Genomic DNA, 14277 nt, shown 5'->3' with positions numbered 1-14277 from the left:
GTTCGCCATAAATTCACATTTGGAAAGTCAATGGTGCTGCTTGGAGTAATAAATTAGCACAATAACATACCTGATAACCTTTGAAACATAACATAGAGTTTAGCCCATCGTATGTATGCAACTAAGGATTATTAATGAATGAATGAATGAATTAATTAATTATATTAACTGATGAATCTGATTAAATTACTTTGTGTTAAATTTCTTTTGACAGTGCAGAAAATGTACGAACGGATTCAGTTCCTGGTTTGGTCCGTAACATGTCAGAGAATTGCCAAAAATGTTGATCCTGGACATTAAAGCGAAATTAAAAAGCATTTGTAAAAGCAATTGTTTGCAAATACTTAATTGATACAAGACTACAGAAATCTGCCAATATTTACTCTTGATAGGCTGAGATTCCGAGGATTTGGACATTTTAAGTTAATCAAGGTCTCTAAACAAATAATCAATTTAAAAAAAATCTAAATTAATTTGGTAATGGATGACTTGACAATTAATCGAGTAATCATTGCACCACTGGGAGATGAACCAAGAATTTCTTTCCACACAAAGTATTTTAACTCATTTGCTCCCAAAAACGTATAAATACATTTGATTTTAAATATTACCATGCTCCCAAAGACACATTTATACGTTTTTTATGTTTTTTTTATACTAGAGGATACAGAAGGCTTTGATGCAGCCTCTAAACTGAAGAGGAACGCTTGAAGAATGGTAGTCCAGCAGGTGGCAGCAGAGTATAAGAGATCAACCAGGGCCATGTTGCAACAAGCTGTTTTAAACACCTTTGTGAATGATGAGGAAACTTTGCTATATTCTAATGCTAACTGGTGCAAAACTGAAACAGATAGAAATTATCAATATTTTTTTCCTGATGAAAGAAGAGACTCTAATCTTTCTTTTGTTCTTATAGCAATATAACACAATATTCTGTGGTCCTTGCAAAATCAGTCAAAATCCAGTAAAACAGCCGGGAGCGAAGGGAGTTGCTTCAGTGAAAATGGCTGCAGGTTATTTGCTCAGCTTAGATGTACTGTATGAATAGTTGAATTCATTTTGCATTGTCCGGATCTTAACTGATGGCACTACAACTAAATCATCCCCCTCCCTCCCTCCCCTCTTCTTTTGGCCCTTTGACGAACGCCCCCCCCTCCGCCCCCGAAACATTTGTATTTATTTTTTAGCTCAGGGCTAAGTTGCCCGATCAACCTCTATGATCCCTTTCCCTCCCCCCCTCTCGCTTCCTCCTGCACCTTTCGTAGACAGACACAAGCGCATGTGTAGCCGCATACCAACAGCGAGCTCGCCTGGCGCGCATTCAGACTGCACATGGACACGCAGTTGAAACATCCTCCGCGCGCTCACTTATGATCAGCCTCATCCACTCTGCCTCTCACCTGATCATTCCATGCAAAGGGTGATCCATCTAACTGAAGGACAGAACTGATAACAGACAAATACTTTTGATTTGGAGATTGCATAACCTGGATTTGGACGAACCATGTTTGAGGCTGAAAGGTACGTATTATCATTAAGGCGACTTGGGTTACTTTGTGTTGAATTAACAGCTTTGTTTTGGAGTGGCACTGCTGAGTCAGCCCGTAAAGTGTCTTGTTTAGGCACGTTGCTGCTGTCGTCGGTTACAGGTTAACAGGTTTCTGAGACCTTGAAGAGGGTGTTTGTGTAGCTGACAGCTTTCTCAATCTTTCAGTGTTTTTAGTACTGGTGGGCTATTATTGTTTTTAGAGCAGTGGTTCTCTTGTTGGAGGTGAACTCCACCAGTTTCCTATGCACATTAATTGAACCCTTCTTTATTGAAAAATAAAATGTGATTTTTTTTTTTTCCTTCAAATTCGAGACATAAGTTTAGGGTTTACTGGTAAACAGTAAGAGTTTCCTAAGTGTTCCTTTATTTTTGCTCGCTAGCTAAGTTGTGCTGGACTAGAATTGCTCAACCTAGCATTGAACATCAATGCAGTTAGGACACTGACTCATCAACTCAACTATATGTTTTTAGAGCACTTTAAAACAACCAAGGTTTTTTTTTTAACTCATTCACTCCCAGCCATTTGTACTGAAGCAACCCCCTTCGCTCCTTTTACTGGATGTTGACTGATTTTGCAAGGTCCACAGAATATTGTGTTCTACTACTATCATTATTCACAAACTTGTTGAAAACACTGGGGAAAAGAGCTTGTCGCAATATGGCCCTGGTTGATCTCTTATACTCTCCTGCCATCTACTGGTTGTGTTTTGTAATAATCCCACATTGCTTTACGCGACTTCTTCAGGCCGGAGGCTGCATCAAAGCCTTCTGTATGCACTAGCATAAATAAAATAAAATAAAAAATAAAATATATATATATAATTATTTTTTATTATTTTTTTATGTATAAATATGTTTTTGGGACCATGGCGATATTTAAAATAGAAAGTTTTTATACTTTTAGGGAGCAAATGAGCTAAAGATGAAAAACAGCAGAGGCCCCGGAATTGAACCCTGTGGAACACCATACTTTCTGTTATTCATATTGCACATATTCGTGCGACCACTTTCTGTTGGGAATTTACAATATAACATAATAACTTGGTGTGTTAAATGACAACGTTTAGCTCAACATTATTCTCCCAAATGTCAAACTATGATGTTCCCGCTTGTAAAATTCTGTATCTTTAGGTTGTCTGTCCAACAGGGCAGATGCCTGACTGTGTTTAAATTTTAGCCACACAAGAGAAACACTGTAAACGTATACTGTACGTTTTGACAACTCTCACACTGAGTTGAACCAGAAAAGGTTGTCGCGTTGAAAATCTCGTTGGGATTACTTTTCGACTCACTTAACTGTAAAAACAAGATCATCAGAGCGCCACACAGAAAGCATTCAGCCACCCACCCAACGGTCCAGCCTCAATTTAAGTCAGCAAACATTTGATTGGGTTACACCTGGGAGAAATGTGTCAATATTTAGCTCCATTAGGAGTTTTCTAAATGGGTCAATATTTGGGGGTTTGGTCAGTGTTGTTTTAGTTTGAGTGGGAATGTTTGTGTAAGTGCTGCTAACGGTCACCCTCCAACTTCTGCAACCAGACGATCATCGCATTTGGATCCTTCTCATGAAATGAATGCCCGGATTATACAGTATACTCTGACTGTACTCGCATATATGTATTTTTTTTTTTTTCTTCTTCCAAGCTTCATTGAAAATCTGTTTAAGCCAATCAGTCCGTCCAAATAATCCAACATGGAGTAGATGTTGTTGACAGGCCACTGTGGTTTTCTGTCAGCCACTTGACAAATGTATATTACCTTCACTTCAGTCGGTTGTCTTCACTCGCTGTCTTTCCATTACAGTTTTTCGCAAAAATAAAAAGCGATATTGTGCATTTTCGATCAAGTACAATTTCGATTTGCCCGAGAGCGTTTCGCTTCTGAGGCGCAATTCTCGTAATGTCTCGCGGGATCTCGCAGTTCTGTAGGAGGTGCTCATTTTGTTTACGGAAGACAGACGCCCGGAGTTGTTAATATTACTTTAAAAACAGCTCCCTCCCCTCATCGGGCGGGTTCGGCCATTTGGTGTTGGTGTGTGTGTGTGTGCGCGCGCTTATAACACGTTTTATGATGCTGGACGGATGGATTTCAAGTTGACGTGCGCCGTATGTCGCTCGTTTGCGGCCATTTCTCATGCAAACGATATGGGACGTGCGTTGAACGGCGACATATTAGCTTCATAACTGACTCGCTTTGTGCTTAAAAAGACTTGTTATCCCTTCCGGAGGCAGCTTCGACACGAAAGCGAGTGGCCCCGTACTTCCTGCTTCCTTTCCTCCGTGACCGGGTGGGGGGGGGGGGGGGGGGGTGGGGAGGCTGGTCACATGACTAGAGGGAATGCGCAAAAAGTGTTTCCGTTACACTTTTGCGAAATACTTCTATTTGGACACGTCTCAAAAAAAACACCTCATGAGAGCGTAAAAACGTATTTTGCAATATTTGACCGTTTTTTCGCAACTTGCCTTTTGCGCAAAACTGAAGGTAATGGAAACTGTCTCAGAAGTCCCAAATGTAAAAAAAAAAAAAAAAAAAAAAAAAAGTAGTAAAACATGATGAATTGGATTCCTTAAAGTCTTTCTGAATGTGATTTTGTGTCTGTTTTACAGCTACATGACCGATGGAGGTTTGGGTTTGTACACGCGGCGCTTGAACCGGCTGCCTGACAGCATGTCCGCGGTTCGAGAGACGTTGCATCGAAAAGCGTCATCCGGCCAGGGAGATGCTGATAGGTAGGTCTACAACATCCCATAACGTTCATCTAATATCACGTGTGATTCCGATACCGAAATTTGATTCGTTTAAAAAAAAGATTGTTTTGACCACAAAAAATGGGATGTCGAGACAGTACAAAGTCATCTTCGGTGGTAATTGGTTAAACTTTAAAGGTGCTGCTAAGGGGAGTTGTTATTTTTAAACTGTCAGGCCAAAGTCCGGCCTGGGTTTCAGTTTGTGTTTTCAGCTAAGCTTGCTCACATTTCATACGTTCATTTCTCAAGAAATGTTTTGTGGTCAAACAGAGGCAATGTTTTCTGGTCGTCGTTTAAGGTGTTGCAATCTGCCTCCCCCCCCCCCCCCCCCCCCCCCTCTATAAATCCTCAGGTGTGGCTAATTTCCTGTCTTTGTGACTTTTAACCTCTGCCCCGTGAGCTGCCTTTTACCCTTATACACACAAACACACACACACATAAACACTTGCACAAACCTTCACAGTAAACTCCTCCGGTCCCGAGTTGAGCCGTAACACAAAAGTGGGCCCACAGCTCACCTTTCATCTCCCCCGCTTCTCTCCGTCTTGCCGTGCGGCCTTCATCTTTCTGTCTTCAGCTCTTTTTCATCTTGTTTTTTTTTACTAAGAACTGATAACAAGAGGAAGGAGTAGGAAGCAATTATGGTACAAAAGTGGCAGACTTTTCGTTTTTAATCCGTTGAATTTGTGCTTTCATGTTGCTGCTGTGAGGCCAAGCAGCCTGATCGTATGTTTTCATAGAAGCTAATCGTTTTTGCGAATAGCTTTTTTGGTTCATTAAAAAAAAGGGGGGGTGGGGGGGAGAGGCAGGCAGCGAATGAAATAGGTTACCTTTCTTGAGAGAATACATGAAGGTGCTGACCGGTTGCAGGGATGCGATTCATTTTTTAGGATTTGGGAATGCATTGAAACTAGCAAAGATAAAGATGGCGGTATTTCTGTTTTCAAGGAACAGATGCTGACGATGTTTGTAGTTGTCCAGCTGAAGACGGTTTGCGCTTTTGCGTTTCTGTCCCATATGTATTGACTTGTGTATATAAACCTGCTTATTTTTTTATGTGGTCCTCTGCCGTGCAGGGCAGGGAAAAGGTGTCGGGTGTTGCTACGCTATTGAGGCAAAAAGGCTTGTGACCCCTGAACAAGGAGGGCACGGGCTTCAAAGGGCATTCGGTCACAGTGCGGAGTGTTTGAAAAACCTTTCAAATTTCACACGTAAAGTGGAAAGGAAGCAGCGCAGGGAACTTTTGATGGTGCACCTTGTTGAAATCTCATTGTAATACCTTGTAAATTTTTTGACAAATAACAAAATGTATAAAGTACATTAAAACACAGCCCTGTTGCGGGAGGTGGAGGGGAAATCGAGATGAAGAGAGGAGGAGGATCTGAGGGAAGGAAGGAAGGGGTGGCAACGGGGACCAAGTTGGACAGGTATGGAGGGGAGAGGTGATAAATTGATGTCCTTAAATGTATGCTGGGCAAATTTCAAAGGGAGGTGTGGTGGAAGGACGGCATTTTGGTAATTGAACCAGTCGGCACTTGAGTGATTTATGAGAAAGATGAAGAATTGTGAGGATAACCATTAAATTGTTTTTTGGTTTGTTAGTTTTTTCCCCTTTTTTCTCCTTTTTTCCCTTTTAACTTTTTTTCTTATTTTCTTTTTCTTCCTTTTTTTTTTTTAAATTTCCAATAAAAAAGGTGGGATGGTGAAACCCTAACGATAGAGCGTTGTATATATATATATATATATATATATATAAATTTTTTCTGGGAAATAATTGCCAAGAGGAAGTTAAATCATAACTTGAAGGGGCCCCAGGGCAGACCCCTGGAGCACACCTGTGGTAACGGGGCTGGAATGTGAAAGACTGAAGAAGAGGTATGATCTAGTGGGGTATGCCATTTGAAGCTACTCTGTTGAAGAATTGTGCGGGATATGGATGAAGAGTAGCCTGGGGTCTCCAGCCATGACGAGACGGTTGGTTATTTTTATCGGAGCTGATCTCAGAAACCGGACAAATCAGTCCGTACAGATTATGGATTTTTTTTTCTTTTTTTTCTTTTTTTTTTTTCTTTTTTAGAGCTCAGTATTGTTCATTCGGAAATGTCATCATCATTGCTCTTTTTTTTTTTTTTTTTTTTAAATATATATATATATATATACAGATTATGGATTTAAAGAATGTTGAATTGGAGAGGCATCTTGGCTCGAGTGGTAAACTGCTCCCCATGACCATGACCATGAAGTGGATGAATTCAGAGATAAGTGAGAGAGTGGCAGGTTAAACGGTAAAGAACAAATGGTAAGACGGTTCAGGTGAGGTGTGCCAGAAGAAACAACGGTGAGATCCCCGCTTAATATATCAGGCGAGCCACATCCCGATGGAGGCGCCGAACCTTCGGCAGTGTCGCGGTCAGTCGGGGACAGGAGAAAGACTGCTGTAGAGAAAGGAAGTCATCTATAACGTTATCATCTGATTTGAATGTTCTTTGCTGACGCAGTCAAAAGAAAGTCTGTGTGGTGTGAAACTGGTTTTGTTGAGCATTCGCTTTATGAGTTTACTGGCCACATTATGTGACAGGTGCAAGTATCAAAAAGTCTACCTTTGCATTGATGACAATAATAATAAGGCTGATGGAGTTAGCAAAATATTAGGAACACCTCACAGCTTATTGTTTCAGTCCGCAAAGAGAAAATCAGAAAATACATATTTATGATGATGCTACTGCTAGGGGTGACGTATAAAATGCTTTCTTTGGGGTTCTTCAGTCCTAGATTAAGTCCTCACACACAGACTGCCTCTGATACTATATCAAAAACTGTAAAATTGCCGGGTCAACTTTGTCTCTCCATTAGTTGTGACTTTAATATCGAACAGATGCACCGGCGTTTCTGGCAGTTTGAAAACATCAAAGCTGAGCTATCGGAATTTTTTATACAACTCCAGTATTGGACAACATTATGCAGGTGTACCTGTTTTGTGTCCAGTATGTATGTAAATAGTGCTGCTAGCCATTTTTCTAGAGCATTTTGCCTTTTCGGTGATGTCATGGATCAGAGCGGCGAATTATAAAATATAGAAAATGTCGGCCAAACCAATCAGATCGGTGATATAAAGTTTGGTTCTGAGTTGTAGATCATCCACTTCACGGATGTTTAGGCTAACAGCTAACTCAAATGTCCCTTATTGGCTGCCTCAAAGTTAAAAGCCCATTTTCAATTCAAGCTAACGTTGGGGCGAGGCGTGTTAGCATTATTATGTCTGCCCACATGACGTGGAGAATCATTTTATTGTGAGGGGGGCAGCTGTTTCTAATTCTTTGCTTGATCCGTGAATGATGGTTCATTGTCATGAAGTGCAGCTTGTCTGCCAGTAGCTTGTTTTTTTCTCACCATCTAGTGGAGCTTTTATCTGCAACACCTGCAAAACAACTTCAATTTTTTTTTTTACTCTCAAACATGTCTTGCAATAATCTGATTACTTCATCTGTAGATGAAGATGGGTTTTTTTTGTTGTGTGTGTTTTGCTTGCAGTCGTAGATAATAGTATGTTTGTTACAATATGTTTAAAAGGACTTTTAATGGGACAAGGAGGAATTTGGACCATAGCAGACATGGCTTCTTCAACATCATGTGTGACAGATGATTACCACTATACAGTGCTAATAATTTCCATCTAAAGGACTGGATCACATTATCATCCATCATTCAGCCACAAAATGCAAGTTTACAAATTCCTAAACCGGCTTTTATACGCTTGGCTGATTCGGCCTTCTACCTTGAGGTACAGCAATCTCATGCTATATGCTATGATTATATATGTTATGTTTGGCCTCGGCAGAAGTTTCCGCTACTGCGTGCTCTCGGAGCTACTTGTTTTCGGTCTCTAAATGGCAGCCCAGTTACCACATTATAGTCATTGTTAGATTCATATTCATATGCTGTATGTCAGTGGTATTTAACAGGAAATCAAATCTTATGTAGTATATGATGATGTTCCAACTTGTCTATTTCCCAACAAACTGAGTATCACTGCAGTAACACCCTCCAAAAACAAAGACAAGTCCTGGCGCCACTGATACAATACAAACGTGACCAAAACCTGCCTTATTTTGTTATTTTGCCTTGTTTTTTTTTATTTGTTTTTGTTTTTTAGAGAAATGCTATATTTTATTTTCCAAAGTGGCTTCTCATTGAACATAAAATATTATTGGTGCTAAGCTGGCCAAATTGTCTTCACCTCAGGTCTGATTCGACACACACACACACACACACACACACACCCCCCCCCCCCCCCCCCACCCACCCACACACACACACACACACTATTCTACACTCCCCTTCCCTCAGGTTGATGACTCTCAAGTCTGGACTTGAGTAGGTCCCCTGTTGGCCTCAAGTACAGGAAGAGAGAGGTTGCCCTTTTTCTTTATCACTACCAACAACATCTGGATCTCAATAACCCTCCCCACCCCCTTCTTCCTGTCTATCCTCTCCTAACTCACCTTCACCATACCTTGTAGTGCACCAGAGATTTAGTTTTTTACCTTGGGTTGAAATCTATCTTCATACCATTTTCCCTCCAGTCTTGTTTTAATGAGCGAGCAAACCCGTTCCCCGTGAAACAGGAGTCTGGGGTCAAACGATAGATACAGTATGTATGACTTTCCCTCCAGACCCACTTGGAAATAGCAACAACCTGTCAATACTCTCACACCAGCTGCTGTTTCGGGAGGCCTTGCTCACTCGAACCCTGTTCAGTAGTGTGGGGGCGTCCCAGCCATCTATGTGTGTGAGGTGCTCAGTTGTTTCCCTACACTCTAAAAACAGTTGGGTCAAAAATAACCCTGTTTTAGGTCAATTTGACCCAACTTTGGGTCAAAAATTGGGTCATGTTGTATAAAACCAACCCAGAAAGTTGGGTCAGATCGTCTATTTGGTTCAGTTTGACCCACCTTAGGGTCAACGATTGGGTAATTTTTTATAAAACAACCCAGGAGGTTTGGTTACATCCTCTACTTGGGCCAATTGGACCCAACCATGGCTCAAAAATGGGGTCTTTTTTAAAATGTATTAATAAAACCCAAAAGGTTGGGTCAGGTCTTCTACTTGGGTCAATTTGACCCAACTTTGGGTCAAAATTGGGTCATGTTGTATAAAACCAACCCAGAAAGTTGGGTCAGATCGTCTATTTGGTTCAGTTTGACCCACCTTAGGGTCAACGAGTGGGTCATTTTCTATAAAACAACCCAAGAGGTTTGGTTACATCCTCTACTTGGGTCAATTGGACCCAATCATGGGTCAAAAATGGGGTATTTTTATTTATTTATTAATAAAACCCAGAAGGTTGGGTCAGGTCTTCTACTTGGGTCAAGTTGGGTCATGTTGGATAAAAAACAACCCAGAAAGTTTGGTCATATCGTCTATTTGGGTCGGTTTGACCCACCTTTGGATCAACAATTGGGTTATTTTCTATAAAATACCCAGAAAATTGGGTTCGATCCTCTACTTGGATCAATTTGACCCAACTTTGGGTTAAAAAAAAAAGAAGAAGTCATTTTATATATAGCGACCCATAAAGCTGGATCAGATCCACTACTTGGGTTAATTCGATCCAACATTGGGTCATAAATTGGGTCATTTCGTATAAAACAACCCAGAAAGTTGGGTCAAATTGAACCCTAAAGTGGATCGGTCCATTTTTGATCCATAATTGGGTAGCTTTTGTCCCAACAGTTTTTAGTGTACTTTCAAATACCAGGAATGTTTGGTTAATAATGTTTGATGGGTTAGTCATTGTTGGGTTACCACTAGGTCTTTACATTTTTAAAAACTCAGATTACTTACTTGTTGATTAAAAATAGCCCCAAGGTGACTGTGGTAATGTCTTACATGTTGTCTTGTGTACATATCTGGGTCAATAGATTTCCATTTGCCTGAAGTCTCAATGCAAGCTCGTATCACGCTATCAGACTAGAATAAATCAAATGTAATATTCCTCAGTGAAAAGGATCTGCTGGGTTGTTGCAGTATTTGCTCTAAGTGTTCACATTGATGATGACGCACTAGTGTGACATATTTCAATGACTATTCAAGTCATTGCAAATCAATGCCCTTTTTCAAATTTATACATTGGTCAACTCTACGTCATTGAGTGTTAATATTTGCTCTGATATGAATGGCCACCCCTTGTCATTGTTTGCTGTTTGCTCGCGTTCGTTGTACCAACACAAACACAAGCTTTTTTTTTTTTTAAAAAGCTGCACGTTCATGTGTGTGTCTGAGTCGCTACGACCCAGTCTTCCTCGAGATATGGATTTCGGCGCAGGCTGCCAGGTCAAACGTTGTTCTCCCAAACACCCACACAAACCACAATAAGACTTGAGACTGAGCGCAAGGCTATCATTTCATTGCTTTGAGTTTTAGCATAGGACTAAAGGATTTGCATGATCTGCATCTTTATTTTCATTATCTTTTCATTATCAGATGAGACAGAATCTTTACTGAAATTTGCTTTATGGTCGCTGTGGTTGTCCGTATGTTAAGAGCATATCTCTTACCTCTTTAATAGGAACATCTGTTGCAAACACAGAGTTGAGTATTTGAAGGCAAGCCCAGAGTTTAGAGGTTGGCTTCCAAGTTGTATGGTCCGGCCAGAATCGGAACCGGGTCACCAACCAAGTAAATGCAGAATAAGAAGGAGAGCAAAGGCAAAGAATAGTTTGGATTTAAATGGATTTCTACATATTACTTCAATGGTTAAGACATTTGAATCCATAGTAGAGTGGGGAAAGTTTTTAAAATGGTGGCCCATGGAAAACAGATGAGCATGAAAGAAGGAAGTTTGTTTTTATCTTGTAGCTACCCAGCAGTGCAACTGCTTATTTATTATTCGACCCTCAGGAGTGCCAAAACTATGGATCACAGATGTGCGGCTCTGGACGCGACTCCATTCTAGCACTGATGTGACATTTGAATGTTTTGAGTGCACGATTAATATGTGTGCTAGTAAAAAAAAAAAATCCTGATTAGTACCAGTTGGCTTCTGTGCCTTTTGTGTTGTGCGTGTTTTTTTCCGTTTTGCACATCACGTGTGAAGAGTTTGTTTATAGTGTGGATCCGGGTGAGTCGTTTGAATGCGAGCGTGTTGACACATCAAACAGAGCAAACGCAAAAAGGCACAGGAGGGAAGTCTGCGTTGAGAGGGACGCGACCGGGAGGGTCTCGGGGCTTTGATCGATCTCATGAATGCAGATAGCAAATGTTTTCTTCTCAGAGACAGGGAGACAATAGGAGTAAACATTCCTGAGTGCGAAGTCCAATCATGTCATTTCTCGTCAGTGCAGGGGACGTCTGTGCCATTTTCATTCCACACGCCTCCTGGTCGCAGGCCCAGAATGTGCCGGGTCCCGTCTCAGCCGCCCCGCTCTTGCCTCTTGAAGCGACTCCGACCGTATATATGCAATTGCAAAGTGCAAAGTCCACAAGTGTGAGAAATTAAAAATTTAATAAGCAGAGGTGGCTGCGTCAAGGAATTTTGAGCGTCCGACGCCATCCGTTTTGCGGCAATCGTCAATATTTTATATGATATTTTCTTATAAATTTATGGGAAAAAGATATCAGGCTCGGAAATGTAAATTGATTATTTTATTTTTTTAAACCCAACCCTTCAGGATACTCTTCCGTCATTGTCAACCCGTAAACTTTATTTTAACCGGGCTACTGTCATCAGCCAATGGACTCAATGCTTCCCCTTTTTAGAACTCCTTAGCTTTTTTTTTATCTGATGTAAAATGGTGCACCGAAGAACCCCTTAGCTGTCTAACAACATGCCTGATGTAAACTAATGCTTGCATAACGAGGAATTTACAACAGGAGGAAAACATCATCGCCGTCTGTAGTTACCTGAACGCTACATCATGGCTATGGCTAGCTTTCGGTTTTGAGACAGAAGGAAGGCTTGGAGAACGGTGTGCAAGGAAGTTAGCATACCTGGTACTTGTTTAGCCGGTACTCATTGACAGACTGAGAAAGTCCTTTGGTACTGACCCGGTTATTGATGATGACATTAACAGATGTAAACCCACTTCCGTCTGTAGTTACCTGAACGCTACATCATGGCTATGGCTAGCTTTCGGTTTTGAGACAGAAGGAAGGCTTGGAGAACGGTGTGCAAGGAAGTTAGCATACCTGGTACTTGTTTAGCCGGTACTCATTGACAGACTGAGAAGGTCCTTTGGTACTGACCCGGTTATTGATGATGACATTGACAGATGAAAACCCACTTCCGGCAATGCTAAGTACATCCATTTTTCGTAGTTTCCCCGTCGTCGTCAACCAAACGGCCGTCCGTCATTGACAGATTGACAGACTGCCGACCATTGGCTGGCGACCAGTCCAAGGTGTGTACCCTGTCTCTTGCCCAACGTCAGCTAAGATGAACCATAATGAGGATAGAAAAATGAATGGTTGAAAGTCCCTCGTCCCATGTCTCACCTGACTAATACGCTTTGGTGGACGTTCGGTTTGTACTCTCGGTCCTTCCGTCCAAGGGTTAGAAGGGATGATGATTTTGGGGTGGTTCAGGCCAGCGGCAGGGTTTGGACCAGCAGATGCCTCTCCAACACAGGAAATCCCCTTACTTCTGGTCTGCAGCTCTGTTGTGGCCGCGTGCATATTTGGGCCCGCAGAGTTCCTGTGTGCATGTGCCAGACTCAGACAAGGTTTTTCAGGAGGGGGGTTACAATGCGTCAGCGCTGACCAACCGGCCACAGCCTGTAGGGACACAAACATACCAAAAGAAGCTAAGCAAACAGTCTTTTTCTCAGAACGCACGATGGCACTCCTATTGGCTGACATTCGGCCTCCCCCACTCTGCTCGTCACTTCAAGGTTTGTCCCCTGAACTCTGACCCATGGGGGAAAACAACGCTCTCTAAATAGACACATTGATTTGTAATTTGAAACTCCTCGTCCTCCAATTCTTTGCTCTTTTACAAGCTTCTATTAGATTTTTTTTACTTCTGTCATTCTGGTAGAAACATTTGAATTATGTTTTAACAATCTAAATAATTACAACTAAGAAATTGCAGTTAATTCACAAAGGCGTCCGATCAGCCGTTTACATTCTCCACTACATTAACTCATTCACTCGCAGCCATTTTCACTGAAGCAACCCCCTTCATCCCCGATCCACACAATATTGTATTGTATTGCTATAAAAACATGGAAAGTCTCTTCTTTCATCAGGAGAGAAAAGTATATTTCTATATGTTTCCGTTCCGCATTAGAATATAGCTACGTTTCATCATTTATCGCATTCCTGTTCAAAACACTGAGGAAAAGAGCTTGTTGCAACATAGCCCTAGCTGATCTCTTATACTCTTCTGCCACCTGCTGGCCGTTTTTTGTAATAACTACCATTGCTTTAAGACACTTCTCTAAAAGCCTTCTGTATGCACTTGCATTAAATAAAAAAAACATACTAAACGTATTTAAAAAAAAAAAAAAAAAGAGTGAAGGACAAAGTACAGGGAGTCCTCGAGCTACGTCGTTTCGACTTTACGACGCCAGTGCCTCGTCCATAGCACCTTCTTTTTTTATTAATTTCCCACATGAATCACGCCATTTTAAAGTTATTTAAAGTTGTGTTATTGTTAACTGCAGGAACGGACGTCCATATAGCATATTAGCTCCGCTCCTCCGTCCGTCAGCAATGAATGTCCGTGCGTGAATACGAAATATTGGTTCCGGCGTCTTCCGGGTCGCGCAAATATGTTTTTTTAAATTACTGTACAAAGTATTTTGATGTAATCCGACTTAAGTCGAAATTCAGGTTACATCGCCAGCGTAGGAACGGAACTCCGCCGTAACTTGAGGACTCCCTGTATTTAAAAAAAAAAAAAAACGTATTTACACGTTTTTGGGTTTGAATGAGTAAATCAGATCAGCCGCCTTACAGCTGTGTGACGTGTAGATTGAT

General features: G+C 41.3%; 1 protein-coding gene across 3 annotated transcripts in view; it reads left to right on the top strand.

Annotated features, from left to right (window-relative positions):
- nav2a (neuron navigator 2a) overlaps positions 1-14277 on the top strand; it is a 99819-nt gene that overhangs the window by 49680 nt on the left and 35862 nt on the right. For all 3 annotated transcript variants that reach the window (XM_086072275.1, XM_086072276.1, XM_086072277.1), the window contains one exon: positions 4159-4281. In XM_086072275.1, coding sequence (XP_085928401.1) covers positions 4159-4281 — 123 coding nt within the window. The remainder of the gene's footprint in view (positions 1-4158; positions 4282-14277) is intronic.

Source organism: Leptonotus elevatus, chromosome 3, assembly GCF_054856555.1.
Source record: "Leptonotus elevatus isolate MCC_2025b chromosome 3, RoL_Lele_1.0, whole genome shotgun sequence".
Taxonomy (NCBI): domain Eukaryota; kingdom Metazoa; phylum Chordata; class Actinopteri; order Syngnathiformes; family Syngnathidae; genus Leptonotus; species Leptonotus elevatus.
The sequence above is the reverse complement of the archived record's forward strand: the minus strand, read 5'-3'. Positions and strand labels throughout refer to the sequence as shown.